This window comes from Mauremys mutica, chromosome 20 (genome assembly GCF_020497125.1).
Source record: "Mauremys mutica isolate MM-2020 ecotype Southern chromosome 20, ASM2049712v1, whole genome shotgun sequence".
Taxonomy (NCBI): Eukaryota; Metazoa; Chordata; order Testudines; family Geoemydidae; genus Mauremys; species Mauremys mutica.
The window spans coordinates 15519301-15539617 of record NC_059091.1 but is presented as its reverse complement, the minus strand read 5'-3'; the positions used below and the strand labels follow the sequence as shown (position 1 = coordinate 15539617).

The 20317-nt window shown below is 58.7% G+C and overlaps 1 protein-coding gene across 10 annotated transcripts in view; it reads right to left on the bottom strand.

The window, feature by feature from the left end:
* Positions 1-20317, bottom strand: part of PNPLA6 (patatin like phospholipase domain containing 6) — a 67650-nt gene that overhangs the window by 3047 nt on the left and 44286 nt on the right. For 3 of the 10 annotated variants that reach the window (XM_044995778.1, XM_044995781.1, XM_044995779.1), the window contains exons 21-34: positions 17880-17955; positions 17027-17167; positions 16880-16943; positions 15432-15600; positions 11835-12017; positions 11305-11423; positions 10724-10880; positions 9916-10032; positions 9641-9710; positions 5591-5710; positions 4906-5022; positions 1708-1856; positions 968-1120; positions 311-427 (exon numbers count right to left, since the gene is read on the bottom strand). In XM_044995778.1, coding sequence (XP_044851713.1) covers positions 311-427; positions 968-1120; positions 1708-1856; positions 4906-5022; positions 5591-5710; positions 9641-9710; positions 9916-10032; positions 10724-10880; positions 11305-11423; positions 11835-12017; positions 15432-15600; positions 16880-16943; positions 17027-17167; positions 17880-17955 — 1752 coding nt within the window. Of the gene's footprint in view, positions 1-310; positions 428-967; positions 1121-1707; positions 1857-4905; positions 5023-5590; positions 5711-6484; positions 7701-9640; positions 9711-9915; positions 10033-10723; positions 10881-11304; positions 11424-11834; positions 12018-15431; positions 15601-16879; positions 16944-17026; positions 17168-17879; positions 17956-20317 lie in introns of those variants that run through there. The other 7 variants (XM_044995783.1, XM_044995786.1, XM_044995780.1 and 4 more) reach the window with 6 other exon arrangements.

Below are 20317 nucleotides of genomic sequence, written 5' to 3'. Positions count from 1 at the left end.
ACAAAGGGACCAGAGCCACACGGTGGCCCCTGCTGGAACTAGGGTCTGCACTGATGAGGGAGGGCACTTCCTTGCCAAGCCCCCCCACTCCCCTTAGAGCCCCCAGCCCTACCACTTGGGGTGCCAGGGCTGAGCTGGTTCTTTCCCTGCCTCAGGCACTGGCGCTGCGCCATGGGGCTGCCACAGCCAGGACCCTGTAGGAACGTCAGCTTGGCACAAAAGGGAGCTAAGTGGCTGGAGTATGACGAAGCACACACTGTAGCTACCCATCCCCTGCAGGCCCCTGCCCCACTGCTGCCCCCTCACTCACATCCATGCGCTTGCTCTCGTAGAAGTCGGCCGAGCGCCGGTCCTTCACCATCTTCTCAATTATGTCACCGCGGCACCAGCCACTGAACACCACCTTGCCATGCTGGTAGCCCACGTCCTGCATGAGATGGATGGGCAGGGTGAGGGGCCCACTCCTACCAGCCAGCTGCGGGGGGGACTGGACTGGCCAGGCCAGGCTGCGCCCGCTGCAGAGCAAGGCGTGGATTTGCCCTGGGTGCTCCGACGCAGCTTGGGGGCTGCTCCTCATAAGGGTGGCCATCAGATTTCCAACCCAGCCCCCCTGAGCAGGGCCTCTCCCTCCCCAACCTGGGCACAGACAGTGGCCCAGATCAGGGCCTCCCACCCTCCCCACCCCAGCCAAGTGCAGACCCCAGCCTCCCACACCCTGGTGAACACAGACCCTCCCACCCCCCAGATCAGGGCCTTCCACACTCCCCACCCCTGGCCGAGCACAGACCCCCCCCCCTGCACCCAGATCGGGGCCTCTCGCCCTCCTCACCCCCGGCCAAGCGCAGCCCAGGGCCCAGATCAGGTCCTCCCACCTCCCCGTCCCCAGCTGAGCAAAGACACTCCCCCCACTTCCTGATCAGGGCCTCTCACACTCCCCACCCCCGCGGCCCAGGCCATCTGGACTCACGTAGATCTCATCAAACTTGCCAAAGTCCATGGTTTTGAAGCGGTCGATGGGCGGGCGAATGTATTCGCAGTAGGAGCTCGACTTTACTACCTCCAGCTGGCGCACACACGACACATAGGCCAGGCGCGACTGGATCTCCGCCATGTCAGGCACCTGTATGTGTGTGGGGAAAAACAGGAGTGTCCTGCAAGGGGGTGGATCAGCCCCACCTGGGACAGCATCCTGAAGGGGGCTGCAAGGGACAGTCTCTCCTACTTTCTGCAGGTCTCTCTCACACACACACACCCACCCACCCCAAGCTGGCTCAGTCCAGCTGAGTGGCTGGAGCTGGATCCCAGCTGAGGCATGAGGAGTGACTGTGCCCAGCCAGCCTGAGGGAAGCCACCTGGCTGCCAAGGCAGGCCCGCATGCTCAGGCAGGAGCAGCCCTGGGAGGCAAGGACTGTGGCGGAAGGGACCCTGCCAGAACCTAGGACTGTCGCTGCCCTTGGGGTCGGGGGCAGAGGGATGGCAGCAGCAGAGAGTATGGGAGGGGGAGAGGGATAGTGAAGAGCCCCAGCCCTGGGTGGGTGGGGCCCTCCTGCCTCCCCTCACATGCCCCTCTGGCCTGCAGCATGGGACAGGTGTGGCCCAGGTGGCCAGGATGATGTGCCCGGAGGCAACAGGAGAGATGGGGCAGGTTCCCCTTGGAGGGGGCTCTTGGGCACGGAAGCCCCCAGGGCAGGGCAGGGCAGGGCTCACCTTAACCTTCTGGGCCCAGGGATTGAGGCGTTTCCACAGCAGCCACCAGCCTGAGAGGCTGTCGCCGTAGTTGCAGAGGTCAGTCTCATCCTGGCTTCCCACGTCGATGGCAACCACTGTCTTGGCACCCATGTTCCGGGCAATGTCCGCTAGTGGCAGAGAGAGTGCATCAGGGGCGGCGGCCCAGAAGACAGTTGCACTGCTGGCTCCCCATGCTCCTGCCTGTTGCCATTAGGGCAGCTCCCCGCCCCATGCCCCAACCCTCAAACACAGCTGGGGAGCAGGGCAGAACCCCAGCCACAAGCAGGAGGTGGGGAGCAAAGCCAGGTTTGCAGCAACCACTTTTCTCCCCTCATCCCCATTTGTGTGGGAGGCGTGAGCAGCATGAGAGCGGGCAGGGTAGGTGGGGGTGGCTCCGCAGCACCAGAGAGTCCAGGGACACCTTCCCACTAGCACTGCCCAGCTGGCCAGGCAGGGAGCTTCCCAGTGCAGGGTCCAGCATGGCCAGATCTTCCCCATCCCCCCTCTAAATTTCTCTGTGTGAAGTGCAGGTCCAGCTCACCCAGCCTCCCCCTGCTGGCTCTGTTCTGCCTGGGAGCTCCCCCTCCATGGCACATTCAGAGGGCAGTAGGAACCAGCAAGGCATCCCATGCAAGGACCTCTGGCCAGACAGGTTGCAGCAGGACTGTCCCATGCTGAACTCTGGACTCCGAACTTCGACAGGGACAGCCCATTGCAGTGCTGGGGAGGGCCCAGTGCAGCTCCAGGGGTAGAGCACAGCTGCTGGAGCAGTGTGTAAATGGCTGTCTGTCAAAGACCTGCTGAAGGCTTACCCAAGTCTTTGACTGCCAATGGGTGCAGTCTCTTCTGTTAGGCTCTATGGAAGGAGCAATTAAGCCCCTTTATGAGGTAACTGTAAACAGAAGCCATTGCCCAAGGCACTGGGTGGGTCACATGGCAAGGCCAACCATAAGCTGAACTGCATGGGCTGAAGGCTTCCCTGTAAGTTTTTGTAATATTTTTGGAAAGTGTGTGACTCAGTTTCCCTATTGTATAATGCCACCCCCTGGGTATGAAGGGGTTAATTTCTCCTCAGGGACAGGGAGATGAGAGATGGGGTGTGGGTGTTATGCAGACAGGTCTGGGGTGGTTTGAATGATCAAGAACTGTCCCCATATGGACAAAGTTGCCTTGGAGACACAATGACCAGGCAGTGACTGTTACAGACTGGAAGCTGAGGGGAGCACAGCAGGACAGCAGCTGAGACAAAGGGAGCAGGTGTATGTGTGTGGAGGGTGTTAAGATGGCTGCTGCCCAGCAGGAAGATTGAGAATGCAGGAGGTTTGGAGCAGAGGCTACTGCTAGCAAAGGCTCTGAGTTCAGACAAACCTGCCCTCCTTGGTCCTGGAGGCTAATGAAGAGGGCATGGTCTGAACAGGCTGTGCGGTGTCACTGTCAATCCCTGCTGGCTGCAGCGCTGCCAAAGGGGTTGAGTCTCTCACAGGGGTCTACACTCAACTGGACCCACTGGGGAGCCCCGGCGAGAAACAGGGGGGCTAGAGCCTGAAGTCTCAGAGTTGTGGGCAGGGGCGGCTCTAGCAATTGCGCCGCCCCAAGCAGGGCGGCACGCCGCCGGGGGCGCTCTGGCGGTCGCCGGTCCCGCGGCTCCGGTGGACCTCCTGCAGACGTGCCTGCGGAGGGTCCGCTGGTCCCGCGGCTCTGGTGGAGCATCCGCAGGCACGCCTGCGGGAGGTCCACCGGAGCCGCCTGCCGCCCTCCCGGCGGCATGCTGCCCCAAGCGCGTGCTTGGCGCGCTGGGGTCTAGAGCCGGCCCTGGTTGTGGGGCTCGCCCTTGCAAAGAGAGGAGGCCTGGGGCCTAGTACAACCATAGGGGCATCCTGAGCATGATGGGCACCTTGGGACACCAGGAAAGAGTGGGGATTGGTTGAAGCTGTGAGGACCTGAACGTGAGCAGCCGGCGGCAGCAGTAGTGGTGGGGGTGGCCATGACGGGGAGCAGAGACAGAGCTCTAGGGGTACAGGACAGGCAGTTGGGAAATCTGGATCAAGGAATGTGCCTGCTGCTGTTTGCTCCTGCTGCACCCATGGGAAAAAGGCTGGAGGCATTCTTGGTCCACAGACAGAACCACCTGGCTGGGAGCAGCCATTTCCCTGTAGGAGGAGACCCCAGCAAGGCCTCACTTCACTGGGGCTGAAGGGGGACAGGGACATTCCAGGGCCGGACAGGTCCACGCTCAGCCCAGCTCCTGCATTAGCACTAGGAACCGCCACTCGTGGAGCCCACCTGGCCCAGGTTCTTCTTGTTGCTTCTTCTGAGCATCAGCAACAAGACTGGTGCTAAGTTCCAAGCAGCCAGACTCTGCCCCTCCCTGTGGCTGCCTGCCCACGCTGGCACCATTTGGCTGCAGCATGGATCAGCAGGTGCTGATGCACGAGGCTGAGCTCAGTGAGACTCCACGCAGCTGCAAAGGGAACCCGGTTCCTTGGGACCTCGACTGTTTGCTCTGGAGCCTCAGGTACAAGCCGCCCCAGTCTCTGCTCGGGGGCTTGTGGGGCCAGGGCTGAGGGAAAAGCTCCATGGGTAAAGAGCTGGGTGCGGTTTCAGCTGGGGAGCAGCCTGGGCTTCTTCCACGGCCTTTGCTCCAGTTTAAGAAGCCTTCACCCAGGCTGGACCACAGCACTGCAGTTCCATAATGTCCAGTCCTCAGCCTGACTCCAAGGGAGAGGCAAAGCAGAGATCCCCCACCCCCATTCCCCACTTGGGATGCCAGGGACAGCAGACAGCAAGAATGCAAAGCAGTCAGTGGGGAAGAACTGCTCCCCTACACACACATATAACATGAGCCTGCCCAGCTGGTCGTGGGCCAAGGTGCTGCACCAGCCTCACAGGGTGGTGGGAGGGAAGCCCCCCTCCCGGAGCAGGATCCCCACTTCGGGCGAGTTGCTGGTTTTAACAATAACATTTCTCCATGCCAACAGAAGGGCAAGAGGCCTGGGCCCCAGCTCAGCTGTGAAGAGGGCTCTAGTGCTGCGGAGACACCAGCGAGGGTGGCGATGGAGATGCGTGCTAGGGCAGAGCCAGGCAACGGGGGCAGAAAACGCTGGCAGCAGCGGTGCCTCCCTCAGTGGCCTGCTTTGCAGTCTGTGAGCAGCGTCTCCATCGGCGGCAAATACTTGCCTGGCAGGTTGTTGATGTAGCCACCGTCCATCAGTAAGTTGCCGTCCTTGGGGTCACAGAGTGGCGGCAGGTACCCGGAAAGGGTCATGCTCGCTCGCACATACCGCCACAGTGAGCCTAACCGGCAGGAACAGACGCAGTCAGGAGACGGCCTCTTGCAGGCCCTGAGCCCCGGGGGAGGGAGGGCGCCCCTGGCACCCAGGCTGGGGAATCTGCACAGCGCGGCGATAGGCATGGCCCTGGAGCCAGCAAGAGACTAGCCAACTGCCTAGAGCTCAGCCAGGGGGCTGGGGCCCATCCTTGTCCCTTGCTCTGGAACAGGTAGTGCGGTGCCTTGGATTGACTCCCAAAGGCCTCAGGAGAGACCGAGCACCTGGCCTGGTGGCCGAGGCTCCCAGCGCCTCCTCCCGCGAGGTGCAGATTTCTCAGCTTGAGCAGCACATGTCTGGACAGGGTGCTGGGATCCAGCCTGTGCCCTCAGGCCTGTCAGAACCAGCCCTCGCCAAAGAAGGACAAGCTATGGCATGGAAGGAGGCAGTGGCTGCAGCCCAACTTGGAGCAGCCATGGCAGAGTATGGTGGGCAGGGGTTGCAACCAGTTGCCACCCCAGCCCAGCCTCGCCCTCCCTTCCAAGCCACGCTGGTCATCCTCGTGGCCCAGGGCCTGAGGAGCGCATGATGCTGACCTGGGACATTGTTAACATAGCAGCCGTCCACAAGCAAGTGGCTGTCCTTGGGGTCGCAGAGAGGAGGCAGGTAGGGGGGATAAGATGCACTGGCTCTGATGTAGCGCCACACACTGCCTGCTGGAGGGAGAGGAGACAGTCACAGGGGATGGGGACAGCACAGACGGAGAGAAGACAGGAAATGACATGACCGAAGCTTTAGATGTCCAGATGCCCACTACAGCAGGGGTGCTAGGTGGTCTCTCCAGCCTGGCAGGGAGAGGGCACACCGGCTCAGACACGGGGCGGTCTGTGCTAGGAGTCAGGCTGGGTGTGGGAACAGGTGTCCCCTGCCACCCCCAGCCTAATACAGGGACAGGCCCTTGTGACATACCCAGAAATCCACCCCCCCACCACCAGAGGAGGGACCAATTCCCTGAACACCCATTCCCCTCAGCCCACTCCAGCTAGTGGTGGCTACACTGACAACTGGGCTGGGCTATTCTACCTACCTCAACGCCCTGCTGGCTCTCCCTGCCATGGGGCAGTGCCAGGCCCTGGCCCAACAAGACGCTGCTGTGTGCTTGCTGGCAGAAGGCTGCTCGGCAACAGGCAAACGGGCATGTTGTGACCAGCACTCAAGGGGCTGCTGGACCCCTGGGGCCAGGCCAGCTAGAGAATGAGGCTGTGCAGACTATGAATGCAGTTGGCTGTCAGGAGCTCTTTGCACAACTTTGCCTCAGCCTGCAGCCTCCACCGTAGACAGAGCTCTTCACTGCCTGTTGGGCTGACATTCCAGCAGGGCAGTGGTGCAGAGCTGAGCACAGAGGGTCATTAACCGGCCTGGGCCTTCACCCAGCCAAGACCCTGGCTCCCCGACCCCATCCCCCAGAAACTGGTTTGCTTGGCAACACCACGAGGGAGGATTCTGGTCACTTGCAGAGGCTGACAGCAGCTTTACCAGAGGCCTCTTTTTCAACAGCTCAAGGTAAGGGAAGCTGCTGAGGGAGCCAGATTCGGAGAGGAGACCCTGCCTCCCTGGTGCCCCCAAGGACTGCCTGGGACGCGAGAGCAAGTGAGTGAACCTGTGCTCAGGAGGGTGGTGTTTTCTATAGGAGCTGTATCCTCAGGGTGTTTCTCATACTTAGGTAAAGAGCACTCATGTCACACGGCTGTGCAGAGGGCCCGTGCTCTATGCTACACCTAGCCCAGGGCCCTGGAAGAGGGGACCCAGCAGCTCACCTTTTCGGAGGGACTTGGGAGAGGGCATTTAAGTTACTGGGGAATCTGAGGGGTCAGCACTGAGCTCGGGACTATGTAGTCACAGTACGCTCAGGAGAAGGGGCTAGATAGATGGGAGCACCCCAAGAGTATGCCTAAAGGAGCCCAAGTTGAGGGCTCAGACCCTGGGCATCCAGCAGCTAGGTGCCCTTACAGCAGCCTGGTGGGGAGCTGGCAGGGTGCACCAGACCGGATTGGTGGTAGGAGTGCCCTACTGCAATGGGAGGGCCAAAGGCAGTGGGGTTGGGCCAAGCTCCCCTGGCAAAGGGCTGCCACGGCTCAGAGCTGGAAGCCCAGCAGAGTGCTCTCCTGTAACCTTGCAGTAACCCAGCCAGCATGGCCAGAACAGACAAAGGGTGAGTGGGGCAAGCCCAGGGCACACAGCCGCCAGGACAGAACTATCCAGGGCAGGAGGCAGCAGCACAGGCTGGGCACTGTGGGTCCAGGAGGAGATTGAGGCACACGCTGAGACGGTGGTGCAGGGAGTCCCAATCATTGCAGGAGGCAGAGGCCCCATTCCATGGGCTTTGGGGGAAGGGCTTCAGCTGATTGCTCTGGATGCCAGCTGAGGATCCCTGGGTAGGACAGCAGGGTCCTGGTAGGGGGGAAGTCTTCCCCTGGCATCTCCCCAGGAAGAGAGCACTCACACAGACACACAGCAGAGCCAGCCCTGCCCCTCCCTAACCCATCTCCCTGTCCCTGTCCCCCGGGCTCAATGAGTTAGGGATGAGTGGGGGTTAGTTGGCGTTAGGACAGACAAGCAGGCAGAGTGAGAGCCAGGCAGTTACAGCTGCTGGAGCGCCCCGTGGACAGGCATGGAAGGATCAATGTCCCAGGTGAGATCAGGCGCCTGTGACAGATGAGGCATAAGATGAGGACCAAGGGCAGAGACTGAGTTTGAACCAGCAGCATCCCCGCACCTACCTCTCCTGGGATCCCCCAACCACCACCACATGAGTGCAAGGACAGAACGCTACCCCTTGTGTGCCTCAGCCCCGCCACACCCCCCCCCTCTAGCTACCTCCCCCAAGAGCCTCGAACCACCACCACATGAATGCAAGGACAGAACGCTACCCCTTGTGTGTCCCAGCCCCGCCACATGCACCCCCCTCTAGCTGCCTCCCCCAAGAGCCTCCAACCACCACCACCTGAGTGCAAGGACAGAACATTGCCCCTTGTCTATCTCAGCTCGAACTTCACCACACACCCACCCACTCACCCCCACAGCAGGCCCTCTCCTCCACCCAGAGCTCCCAACCACCACCACCCAAGTGTAAGGGCAGAATGCTGCCACAGCTCCCCCGAGTGACCTAGAGCAACCCCTGCTGCTGCTGCTGCTGCTGCTAACATGCCATCCAGCTGGCCCAATGAGGGTGTCAGATGACAGGAGGGCTGCTCAGGCCAGCGGTGAGGGGCAGGGGACAGCAAGGTTAGTGTGTCCCATAGCCTCATCTTGTGTTCTCCCCACACAGTCAGGAGTGGGGGGTGTTACCAGGGGTTAGTGAGTAGCAGAAGTGTTACAAGCAGGGAATGGGGGAGGAGCCAGACAGTGACCAAGTGGGCAGCGGAGTGTGGGGATGGGCGGGGGTGGGAGGGACTCGCTGTGGGGCCCCAACTCTGACTGGGAGCAGCGTCAGCAGCTCTTGGGCCTGGGTTCTGCTGGCTCAGGCCAGCCTTTGCTGCCCCCAGAAAGACAGGAATGGTGTCTGGCTGTTTGGAGAGTCTGGGCCCTGAGGCCAGGTGATTAAGGGGAGCCAGCAGCTCCTGCTGCCCAGTGCAGAGCCATGGGTAGGGGAAGCCCCTGGCCCTTGTGTTTGGCCCCAGTCAATTCAGGTGGAGTGCTCCCTATAGGGGGTTTCCCAGAGCCTGGCTTTGCCTCTAGCACAGCCCTGGCAGCAGAGCCCTAGCGCTCCCTGTGCCATCAACGGCAGCTTCTGCCCCGGCTCTCTCGCAGGGGTGGAGACCTTTATTTCAGCCCATCACTCCTAATTAGACCTCTGGGGCCCTGCTCTGACAGCCCCTGCCCTTCTTTCAGCCCTTTCCTCTAACACTATCGTTCGCTGCAGGGCAGGATGCTGAGGGGCCCTGCCAGGTGTGGGAGCAAAGGGGGCAAGCGCAAAGACATCGAGATGGCCATGCCCAGCCCAATCCCTCACTGTGTTTGTGGATGGCTTGGCAGTGGGGTGACCCATGCCAGCTTATGTGGGCTAGGGGTTACAAGCACTGCTCCCTGGGGGATAGGGGGCACTCTCTACAGCAGGCGATTCCCGTCCTTAGAGACACTGGCTCAGCGCCTGAGGAGCAGCACTGCTCAGCTAGGGTTGCCAATCCTCCAGGTTTGGCCTGGAGTCTCCCGGAACCAGCATCGATCTTCCGGTGACTATTGAAAGCAATCAAGGAGATTTTAATAGGCTATTTTAAGAAAATGACATCACGTCAGGTTGGAAAAAAAAATCCCCCGAAATAGCATAGAGATGCCAGCTCTGACTGAAGCTGAGCCCAGGCCTGGCGTGGCCACGTGGACCCATCAAGCACACACACAGCAGGGCTCTTTGGAGAGAGAGCCAGCAGAGGCTGAGACAGGCTAGTGAGGCCCGTTACTCTCAGCCACCAACCAGGCTCTATCCTACATGCTTCACTACTAGCTCGGGGGGGGGGGGGGCAGGGAGAGGCCTCTGGCCCTGGGCCCTCACATGAGCAGGATGCTGAGGATTTGGGCCCCAACAGCCAGGGCACCATGCACCTGGTGCAGCCTGGGACACACTGTGGGTGTGAGGTGCAGGCGCTTACCGTCCTTGTGGACCCGCATGGCCGAGGCTGTGATGTCTGTCGTCACGTTGAAGTAGGGGAGCCACAGATCCTGCAGGAGCACAAAGGTCTAATCAGAGACACGTTACAGCGCAGGATGCTGCTGTGGGGGCTGCGCAAGGCACCACGCCCCTTGGACAAGGCCAGGCTTCAGGGAACACAGCTGCCAGCAGGGAGCATTGATCAGGGCTGCCCAGCAAGAGGCTACTTTGAGTGTTCTGCACCAGGACCCTGCCCAGCTTCCTGGACCCACCTACCTCAATCTGCTTGTCCTGGAAGACCTTGTTGATGCTGGTGTTGAAGGCCGAGCCGGAGAACATGGAGGTGATGGGGTAGGTGAGGTCCAGGACTGTCTCAAACACGGAGTTCATGCTCTGCAGGAGGAGGGTGAGGGGTCACTACGTGGGTGGCACGGCCCAGCACAGGCAGCGTTCCGAGTCCAGGCTCATGGGGACAAGCGGGGAGGAATGTCGAGGAGATGGCAGCAAGTGGGGGTGTGGCATGTCCTCCAGCCAAAGCACCGTATGCCAACTAGGATGATGGGTTGTTACTGGGGAGGCTGCAATTCCCACCAGAACCCCCTGCTGCCCTAGCCTGCTGCATGTGCAACAGAGGCTGTCGTGCCTAGCAGCACAATGCTGAGGCACACCATGGGGCTCTCTGCTCCAAGCCAAGCAGACATCCCATGGCCAAAGGGAGGACAAACCCCCACAGCCTGCAGGGGGTTTGCCTCTAAACCCACAGGACAGAGCTGCATAGCATGTGCAGGGGGCAGAGAGGCCTGCAGCAGAGAGAGCCTGGAGGTTCTACAGGCCCTCTCAGACAGACTGATCAGGCCCCAGTGCATGCTGGGACCTCTGTATTGCACTTGCTGGGTGTGAGGGCCAGCTCCCAGTGCCTGGACCTGGCTGCCAGCGGCTGTGGGGAAGGCTGGGTTATGGGGTGGCAGCTCTGGGAGGGGCTGGTTTGGGGAGTTCTCCTGCTCCCACCCTCCCAAGTCTGGCCCTGCCCCACAGCACACCCACCCTGCGTCTGCCCTACCCCACAGCAGGCCTTGCCTCTCACCTTGGCCCATTCACGGGCACGCTGCTTGGTGCGCACAGCACTGCGCTCTTCAGCATAGAGAGCCCCAATGAAGGAGCCAATGGATGTGCCCCCAATCAGGTCAATGGGGATCCCGGCTTCCTCCATGGCCTTGATCACCCCAATGTGCGAGCAGCCCCTGTGCGGGGGAGGGAGGGGTCAGAGCCCAATGGCAGGCAGGGACCCTGCCCCAGGGGCCATCACATGGCCCCGAACTCTGCAACCTGCCACGCAGCTGCCATATCTCTAATGGGCCAGGCAGCCAGGATGTCTGCAATGGTGCTCCCAGAATGCACTGCTCTAGGCAGGGTGATGGGCGGCAGGGTCACTGTCCCAGCCCCACTCCCATGGCCCTTATTGGGAGGCAGTGTTTGTGTACCAGTAGGGACATGGGGCTGGGAGCCAGGACTCCTGGGTTCTATCCCCGGGTTTGTCCCCCCTGCCCACTGTAAAGCTGGGGTTGTAGGTGCCTATGGCCCCCCACTGGGGGCTGGTTTGCGCCTGGGTGCAAAGGAGTGCCATGGGAATTCAGTGCCCCAGCCAGGCCCTGTCTGAGCCCCTACCTGGCCCCTCCTCCTCCCAGCACTAGGGCAATGCTGTTGCCAGTCAGGACTCGTGCCAGGCGGGAGAAGTCGCTGTGCCGGTCAGCGTCCTTCTCGAAGACCTTCGCGTACATCTCCCTCTGCAGGGCCAGGAGTGAGAGTCAGACAGGCTGCCACCCCTCAAAGCAACCCCATACAGCACGCATGCACCCCCAGAGCCCACTCCCCACCCCACATCAACTCCTTCCCACACACACAGCACCCTCTCACCCCCTTATAACAGGGAACCCCCCGGCTCTGCACCCCGCACTCCAGAGAGGTCTGATGCCATCACAAAGACCTATGCCAGGCTGGCATCAGGCTCTGCCCAGGTTAATGCCATGGAAGGCAGCAGAGGCACCACAAGGACCAGACTGGCCTGGGGGTCTTTTCTGAGACAGCAGCTCTGTGCCCACCCCCATGGGGTCTTATCTTCCTTAGCACAGACAGCTTCACCGTGTGGCACCATGCTGCACCAGCCCAAAGGGTCCTGGGGACGAGAGGGACAGTACCAGCTTGTTGGGGCTCCGGCGGGAGAAGACACGGCGTGGGCACTTGATGTGAAGGTGTCCTGAGCACCAGCTGCGCATGTTGAGCCACTCAACGGTGCGGGAGGGGCTGGGGCCATCCTCCCGGTGCAGCAGAATCAGCTGCTTCAGGGCACGCACGGCAGTATTCTCCAGCATCTGCTCCAGCTGCAAGGGCAGAACAGGGGCCCCTAGAATAAGCCAACTCCCTGGCGGAATAATCCCTGCCCCAACACAGCACACATAGCCCCATCCCAATGCACAGATGCCCTCCCCACCCCCCACAAGCCTCCATCCCTGCACGACATACACAGCGCCCTGCCTCTGCACAGCCCCCTCAGTGGGCAATTCCCCCCCACCCCACCCTCCCAGCATGAGCCGCTGCAGCCCAGCCCAGCCCACAGCTCCCCCGTCAGGATGAGCCCCCTACCCCTGTATGGCACGCAAAGCTAGGGTGACCAGATGTCCTGATTTTATAGGGACAGTCCCGATTTTGGGGGCTTTTTCTTTTATAAGCACCTATTACCCCCCACCCCCGTCCCAATTTTTTACACTTGCTATCTGGTCACCCTACGCACAGCCCTCCCCAGCAGGAGTCTGGAGGGAAGTTGCAGAAGGGACGTGGAAGCTGGTCATAGATTCCCACACCAGAAAGGACCACTGTGATCATCAAGTCTGACCTCTTGCCTGACACAGGTTAGAGACCTGTCCCCAAGGATTCCTAGAGCAGATCTTTTAGACCAGTGGCTCTCAACCTTTCCAGACTACTGTACCCCATTCAGGAGTCTGATTTGTCTCGCGTACCCCAGGTTTCATCTCACTTCAAATCTATTTGCTTACAAAATCAGACATAAAAATACAAAAGTGTCACAGTAGAGTATTACTGAAAAATTGCTTCTTTCCTCATTTTTACCATACAATTATAAAATCAATCAATGAATTGGAATATAAATATTGTACTTACATTTCAGTGTAGAGTATATAGCGCGGTATAAACAAGTCATTGTCTGTATGAAATTTTAGTTTGCACTGACTTTGCTAGCGCTTTTTATGCAGCCTGTTGTAAAACTAGGCAAATATCTAGATGAGTTGATGTACCCTGGGAAGACCTCTGTGTACCCCCAGGGGTACACGTGCACCTGATTGAGAACCACTGTTTTAGACAACATCCCATCTTGAGTTTAAAATGATGAGTGATGGAGAATCCACTGCGACCATTGGTCAGTTGTTTCAGTGGTTAATCACTCTGTATATCTCCACTCTGACTTTGTCTAGCTTTACGAAGAGCCCTGCAAAGCTGCAGATATCCGCTTTATATCTGGGGATGTGGATATCCACGGACCATTTTCCGGCTTGTGGCTCGGATGCAGATACAGATGTCGTCTCCGTGCATGTCTCTGCAGCATACTCTAACCCGAAGGGAGGAGCTGTCACCAGCCCTCAGGCGCCTGCTCAGCTCTCTCAATCATATGATGCTGAGCATTCTGGGAGTTGTAGTCCCCAGCTTGCTCAGTCAGAAGAGATAAACTACAGCTCCTAGAAGGGAGTGAGCCAAGTGCCATTTGAAAGAGGTGTAGTTGTACTTTAAATTAGCGGGCGGCAACTGCGGTGCTGTGAGGAGAGCAGCCTGTCAGTCCCGGCCGCGCCTGTGTGCGCTAGATCTGCTGTGGCTGTATAGGCCTGTCCAAGCCACTGGGAGGATGGCGCTGCACACGAGGGCTCAGGATTGTAGCCTCTGTGCCCAGGGCAGGGCAGGACATAGGGTTGCCAACCCTCCAGGATTGGCCTGGCGTCTCCAGGAATTAAAGATTAATCTTTAATTAAAGATTATGTCATGATGAAATCTCCAGGAATATATCCAACCAAAATTGGCAACCCTAGGCAGGAGGGGCAGCAGGGACAGAGCCATCGGCGGGGCAGGAGGTCTCTGGGGAGAAGTGGGGGCAGTTGGGGGTCAGGGACTTGGCACAGTCCTGTGTCACTGCTGCATGGTGACCTGTGAAGCTGTTAGTAGAGCCTTGGATATCTGTGGATGTCCCCATTCACAGATGCAGATATCCAAGGACAATTTTTGCCGATCACGGATCGGATGCGGATATACATTTTTGTATCCGTGCAGGGCTGTAGATTTAACTATCAATCAGCCATTGGATCACATTAGACCTTCCTCGGCTAGATTGATGAGCCCAGTAGCAAATATCTGTTCCCCAAGTAGGAACTGAGATCTAGTCACCCCTTAACCCTCTCTTTGTTATGCTAGATAGAGCCCCGTGAGTTTGACTCTAACGCAGGTTTCTAATCTTTTAATCTCATGGCTCTTCTCTGACCTCTCTCCAATTTATCCACATCCTTCCTGAATTGCAGGCAGCAGAGCTGGACACAGGAATCCAGCAGCAGTTGAACCAGTGCCAGATATGAGGTTAAACCTCCCACTCGAGAATCTCCAGCTTATGCATCCCAGGATCGCATTAGCCCTTCTGGCCACAGCATTGTGCTGTGGGCTTATGTTCAGCTGATTGTCCACCACGACCCCCAAGTCTTTTTCAGGAGTCCCTGCTTCCCAGGACAGGGCCCCCCACCTTGTCAGCATGGCCTACAGCAGGGGTGGGCAAACTACGGCCTGGGGGCCACATCTGGTCCTTCAGACGTTTTAATCCAGCCCTCAAACTCATGCTGGGGAGTGGGGTCCAGGGCTTGCCCTGCTACAGCACTCCAGCCAGGAGCTTGCCTCGCTCCACGTGTCCTGTGGCTCTGCGCAGCTTCCGGAAGCAGCGGCATGTCCCCCTCCAGCTCCTATACATAGGGTCAGCCAAAGGGTTCCGCAGCTCCCATTGGCCAGGAACCATAGCCAATGGGAGCTGCAGGACGGCGCCTGCAGATGGGGCAGCGCGCTGAGCTGCGCCTCCGTGTAGGAGCTGGAGCGGGGACATGCCGCTGCTTCCAGGAGCTGCTTGAGGTAAACACCGTCTGGAGCCTGCACCCCTGATGCCCTCCTGTACCCCAACCCCCTACCCCTGCCCTGATCCCCCTCCTGTCTTCTGAACCCCTTGGTCCCAGCCCAGCGCAACCTCCTGCACCCCCAATCCCACCCCAGAACCTGTATCCCCAGCTGGAGCCCTCACCCCCCTCCACACTCCAACCCTCTGCCCCAGGCCGGAGACCTCTCCCGCACCCTGAACTCCTCATTTCTGGCCCCACCCCAGAGCCCGCACCCCCAGTTGGAGCCCTCAGCCCCTCTCGCACCCCAACCCCCAATTTCATGAGCATTCAGGACCCACCATACAATTTCCATACCCAGATGTGGCCCTCGGGCCAAAAAGTTTGCCCACCCCTGGTCTACAGTCTTTGCTCGTAGATGTAGACATTTACACTAAGCCAGATCAAAACAGATTGTTTGCTTGTGTCCAGCTCACAAAGTGACCCTAATCGCTCTGTCATCTGAGAGTGGGGACAAGGGAGCCCCGACGGTGCTTCCAGGCTGTACTCCACAGGCCGATGCAGCATCCCAGACCATGATGGCCACCACCATGGGCTCAGGATGCAGCGTTCCCCTGGGCACTGTACACAGGGCCCCAGCCTCACCTTGCCTAGGGCTGGCTCCTGGTCCCCCAGCCCAACAATGAGGATGCAGTCAGCTTGGCGGATGCAGCGCACAGTCCAGGGCGTCAGTGTGCAGTCGGTCTGGTACAGCACAATGCGGTGGATGTCCTCCTGCTGCGCCAGCCAGCCTGACAGCCGGTACTCTTGGATGCTGCCAGGGAGGGGATGTCAGCAGGCAGCCTCCAGCTCTGTCCTGCCCCACCCCATTGCTCCAACCCCTGCTTCTGGCCTTCCTCCGAGCTCCCACCATGCAGCCCCTCCTTCCCTCTGCCTAATTCCCGGATGCCAATGGGGACCCTTCCCCCAAGCTCCCAGCAAGCAGTTCTCCAGCTGCACGCTCTGACAAAGTGGAAGGTTTTTTGTAATATTTTTATGAAGCCTATGTATGCCTGAGTTTCCCCTATATGCTGCATTGTTAGCTAGTGGGGTGTGAGGAAGGTCTGTTTGCTCTCTGGCCAGGCTAAAAAACACAGGTGTGAACAGCTCCTAGCTGTCTGGGGCTTTAGCTCTTGAGAAGACAATGGCAAATCCAGTTGCCCAGACACGGATCACTAGCAATCAACGACCCAGAGAGATGGACTTCCCCTCTTGGCAGGGGGGCTGAGCCGCATCTCCCCAGTTCGGGAACAGAGAACTGGGGGAGGGGAGATGGGGGTGTTAAGTGTGGGCTGTAGGAATCAGTTGGGGGCACACCTAAACTGGGACAGAGCGATCAGAGGGACAGAGCTCTGGGCTCTAACTTTCTTTGCTGTGTTCCAGCCAACTAATAAACACTTCTGCGTGACAGCACGGGCTGGGTGTCCCTGCAGATGCTGGTGGAGGAGGAGTATTACTCCCTGAGATTGTACAAGTCTCCCTCAGGTATCTGCCTCAGCTGGACTTGCCGAGTGGAGCTCCCGGTGTGAAGCAGGGGTGATGAAGGCCCAGAGGTCCAGCCTAAGGAGGCGGTGAAACTGTGTGGCTTTGGCCTGGAGGGAGAGTGAAACCCCTAGGGGGTCTGGCTCACTGAAGGGGTTCTCCCAGGACTGTTCCAAAGCTGGGGCCACAGCACTGATCCTGGACACCCGTGCCACACGCCTTCCAACAGGGATCCTCTGCTACCTCCCAGCAACCAGCAGGACACCCCGCTCCAAGCTCCTAATGAGCAGCCCCCCAGCTATGTTCCCCACCACCACCACACCAGGACACCCACCACCCCCCGCCCATTGTTCCAGCCCATCTCCAATAAGGATCCCCTGCTGCACCCTCTCTTGGAGAGGGCCCTGCTATCAGCCAGCTAGACCCCACCCTCTGCGCCCCAATGGCACAAGCCCCATAGCATGGCCCTGCAGGCCCCACATGGTGGGGGGGGGGCTTTTATGGAGAACAAAGAGATCAGGGACTAGGAGCCAGCCCCTTCAGTCCACCTACCACCTGTGCCAATCCCCTACCTGTCCAGTGCTGAGGCACCAAGTCGTGCTCGGATGATGTCACTTGTCAGAAGCAGGGTGGGACCTGGAAGAGTGAACAGGACCATCACGCCGGGCCTGCACCCCAAGCATGACCAGGAGCAGAGCGAGGCTCTGGCCCTCACTCACCTATGGCGTTGAGGGCATGCTCCAGCTCCAGCGTGAAGGCTGCCATGGGCACATCGTCACACACTGGCAGCACTGCCACTGTGGACAGGTTACTAGCTGGGTTGGTTAGCTCTGAGCTGGAGGCCACACCAAGACTGGAGCCTGTGGGAAAGAGAGTGACCAACCGTCTGAGGGGCCCAGAGGGTAAGACACCCACCAACCGAGAGTTCCCGGCCAATGGCAGGTGCGAAGTCAGTGCTTGGGACGTGGGCAGCGTGTGGAGACCCCCTGCCCCCCCGGGGCCACAGGGATGTGCTGGCCGCTTCCGGGAGCAGTGCGAGGCCAAGGCAGGTAGGGAGCCTGATTTAGCCCAGCTGCGCTGCCAGACTTTTAGCAGCCTAAAATCTCCTGGTTTGGCTTCAGTAGCCTCTGGGAGATAGAGTCCGATTCCAGGAGACTCCTGGCAAAACCGGGAGGATTGGCAACCCTATCAACTAAACAACTGCGGGACCCGGTCTGGAGCTTTGCCCTGTGATGCCCAGCATCAGTACTGGCCTGGCCCGCAAAGAGAGGAGCCAGTTCCCACCCCAACCAGGGAGCCTGGCTCTCTGCTCCAGCCATAGCAGCTCCTGCTTCTAGCCTGGAGCCCTGCCAGGGTGGGTCAGTCCCCAGCAGGTCTGCCAGTTGCTCCTCAGGTCTTGACTGTGGCTGGTGGAGGAGAAGCAGGGAAATGCCAGCAGCAAGCCACCTCCCCTGCATGGTGATGAAGTCACAGCCTGGAGCCCCGGCTAGGGACAGAGGGCCCCATAACTCTGACAGGCTGCGCCCCCATTAGGGCAAGTTGCAATTTAACCCTCCCCCACAAAGCCCCTACCTGTGAAGGGCCCACACAGCTGCTGTAGGTTCCCGAGGATCTTCTGGCTCAGCAAGTGGATCAGGCGGGTCACAACCTGTCAGAAACAGCAACCAACCCAGGTCAGAGACGAGGGGATCTGGGTGTGTGTGGAGCATGTGGAGAGGGGCAGGACTCAGCCCAGCCAGCCTCACAGGAATCCCAGGGATGCTCTTGTTTGCCAGCCCATCTCTTAGGGCCCAGGTGCATGTGTGTGGGGAGAACAAGTGCCAGAGCACCAGGGAGCAGGGCTCAGGGTCCTGCTCGGCTTGGACATGGCATGAGGTGAAGTTTGCCCTGGACGGACAGGTGTGAAACACTTCCTGCGCCCCCTGGTGGCTGGGCCCAGAACCACATGCTACTCCTTTGCACTGTGGGACTCAGGAAGGGGATGACCCAGGGAACAGAATGCTGGCATTATCATGGCAGTGGGACGTGGGCATCAGAGCTCTCCCTTAATCAGTGCAGAGGCCAGACACAGCAGGAGGCTGGCAAACCCAGCCCGGGCTAGACCAAGATGTCCTCTGCTCCCTCATGCTTCCCAGGCATGACTGGAGTCAAATCATCATGTAGGGGGCAGGGATGGCAGCTGAGTACATCAGGCCACAGGTTCCACCAGGGGACGATCAGAACTGGAGAACACTGTGCAATTCAGAAACTCTGACCCCTCTCCCTCATGAGGGGTGTGGGTGTTGCTCCCCCATGGCCTGGACAGAGAGAACAGCCCCATCCTGCTACAGAGATGGGCACACTCAGGTCCTCCCTGGACAGCCACCATCCCTGAGCAGTGCTTCAACATGGCCCTGGCCTCAGCTTGCTAGGACGCTGGATGGGAAGCTCACAGACTTAGGCCTGGTCTACACTAGTTGGTTATTTAGGAATTAGCCAACTTAATTCGAAAAAAAAAGAAGATTCCGTCCACATGACCTTAACCTTTTTTTTCCTATTTAAAGGGTTCTTTAATCCGATTTCTGTACTCCACCTCGGCAAGTGGATTCACGCTTAAATCGAGATCACAATCCCGGGTTACAGGTATTGTGGACGTGATTCAATGTTATTGGCCTCCAGGAGCTATCCCAGAATGCTCCCTTGTGACCGCTCTGGACAACACTGTCAACTCCGATGCACTAGCCAGGTGGGCAGGAAAAGCCCTGTGAACTTTTTAATTTCATTTCCTGTTTGGTCACCATCAGCACAAGGTGACCATCAACACAGTCCATCATCACAGGCGACCATGCAGTCCCAAATTCGCAGACAAGCTCCAGCATGATCCAAACAGGAGATACTGGATCTCATTGCATGTTGGGGAGATGAATCTGTTATGGCAGAACTACATTCCCAAAAAAAAAAAAAAGAACGCAAATATGTATGCTAAAGTCTCCAGGATCATGATGGAAAGAGGTTACTCCAGGGACACAGAGCAGTGTCGTACAAAAATCAAGGAGCTCAGGCAAGTGTACCAAAAAGCCAGGGAGGCAAACAGTCGCTCTAGGTCACAGCCCCATCTATTCTGCTTCTACCATGAACTGCATGCAATTATGGGGGGTGACGCCACCACTACCCCACCACTGTCTGTGGACACCTGCAGGGGGGGGTTGCACGGAGTGAGGAGGATGAGTCATTGGAGAACGAAGAGCAGGAGGAGGAGGAGGAGGAGGAGAGTGCACAGGCGGCAAGTGGGGAATCTGTTTTGCCACCTAGCCAGGCACTATTCTTAACTCTGGAGCCAATAGCCTCCCCCCACTCCCAAGGCGGGCTCCTGGACCATGACCCTAGAGAAGGTACTTCTGGGGAGTGAGAGTCTGATCGGAGCGACGCGGTGGGGGGTGAGGGGGAATCCCAGCTGCGCTGGGCTGTTTGCGTTTAGTTTAAAGGGCTCATCCCTGCTCAGAGCCTCATCAGAGCCACACAGAGGGTGCCGGGGGGTGGGAGGGTGTTGTGTTGTATGAAGCGATCATCCCAGAGAGCCCGCAAGCCCTCCTTTTATATGGCAAACCTACCAGGCATTGCTTACCATGGGAAAGGGGCCCAGCAGTTTGAAAGCATTTAAATTAATGTGGAAGAAGCAGAACCTGGGCTGCCTGCAAGATGAATTCTGTTGCCCGTGTGTGATGGCTTACTCACACCAAAGTGGCAGGCACTTCAGTATAAGAGGCAAAATGCTAACTTGTACAGAAAGAACATGTGCTGTGTACTATGAATTGCCTGTTTCACTGAGAAGAGTGTCCCCTTTGTTCTCTGAAATGTACTTTAAAATACTACCCTCCCTTTTTCTCCTCCTGCAGGTGCAAATTTTTCAACGCGGCCCCTATCTACTCTATCCCAGAGACTGGTCCAGATTAGAAGGCGGAAAAAACAAACTCGGGACGACATGTTTGCTGAGCTCATGCAGTCCTCCCGCACTGATAGGGCCCAGCTGA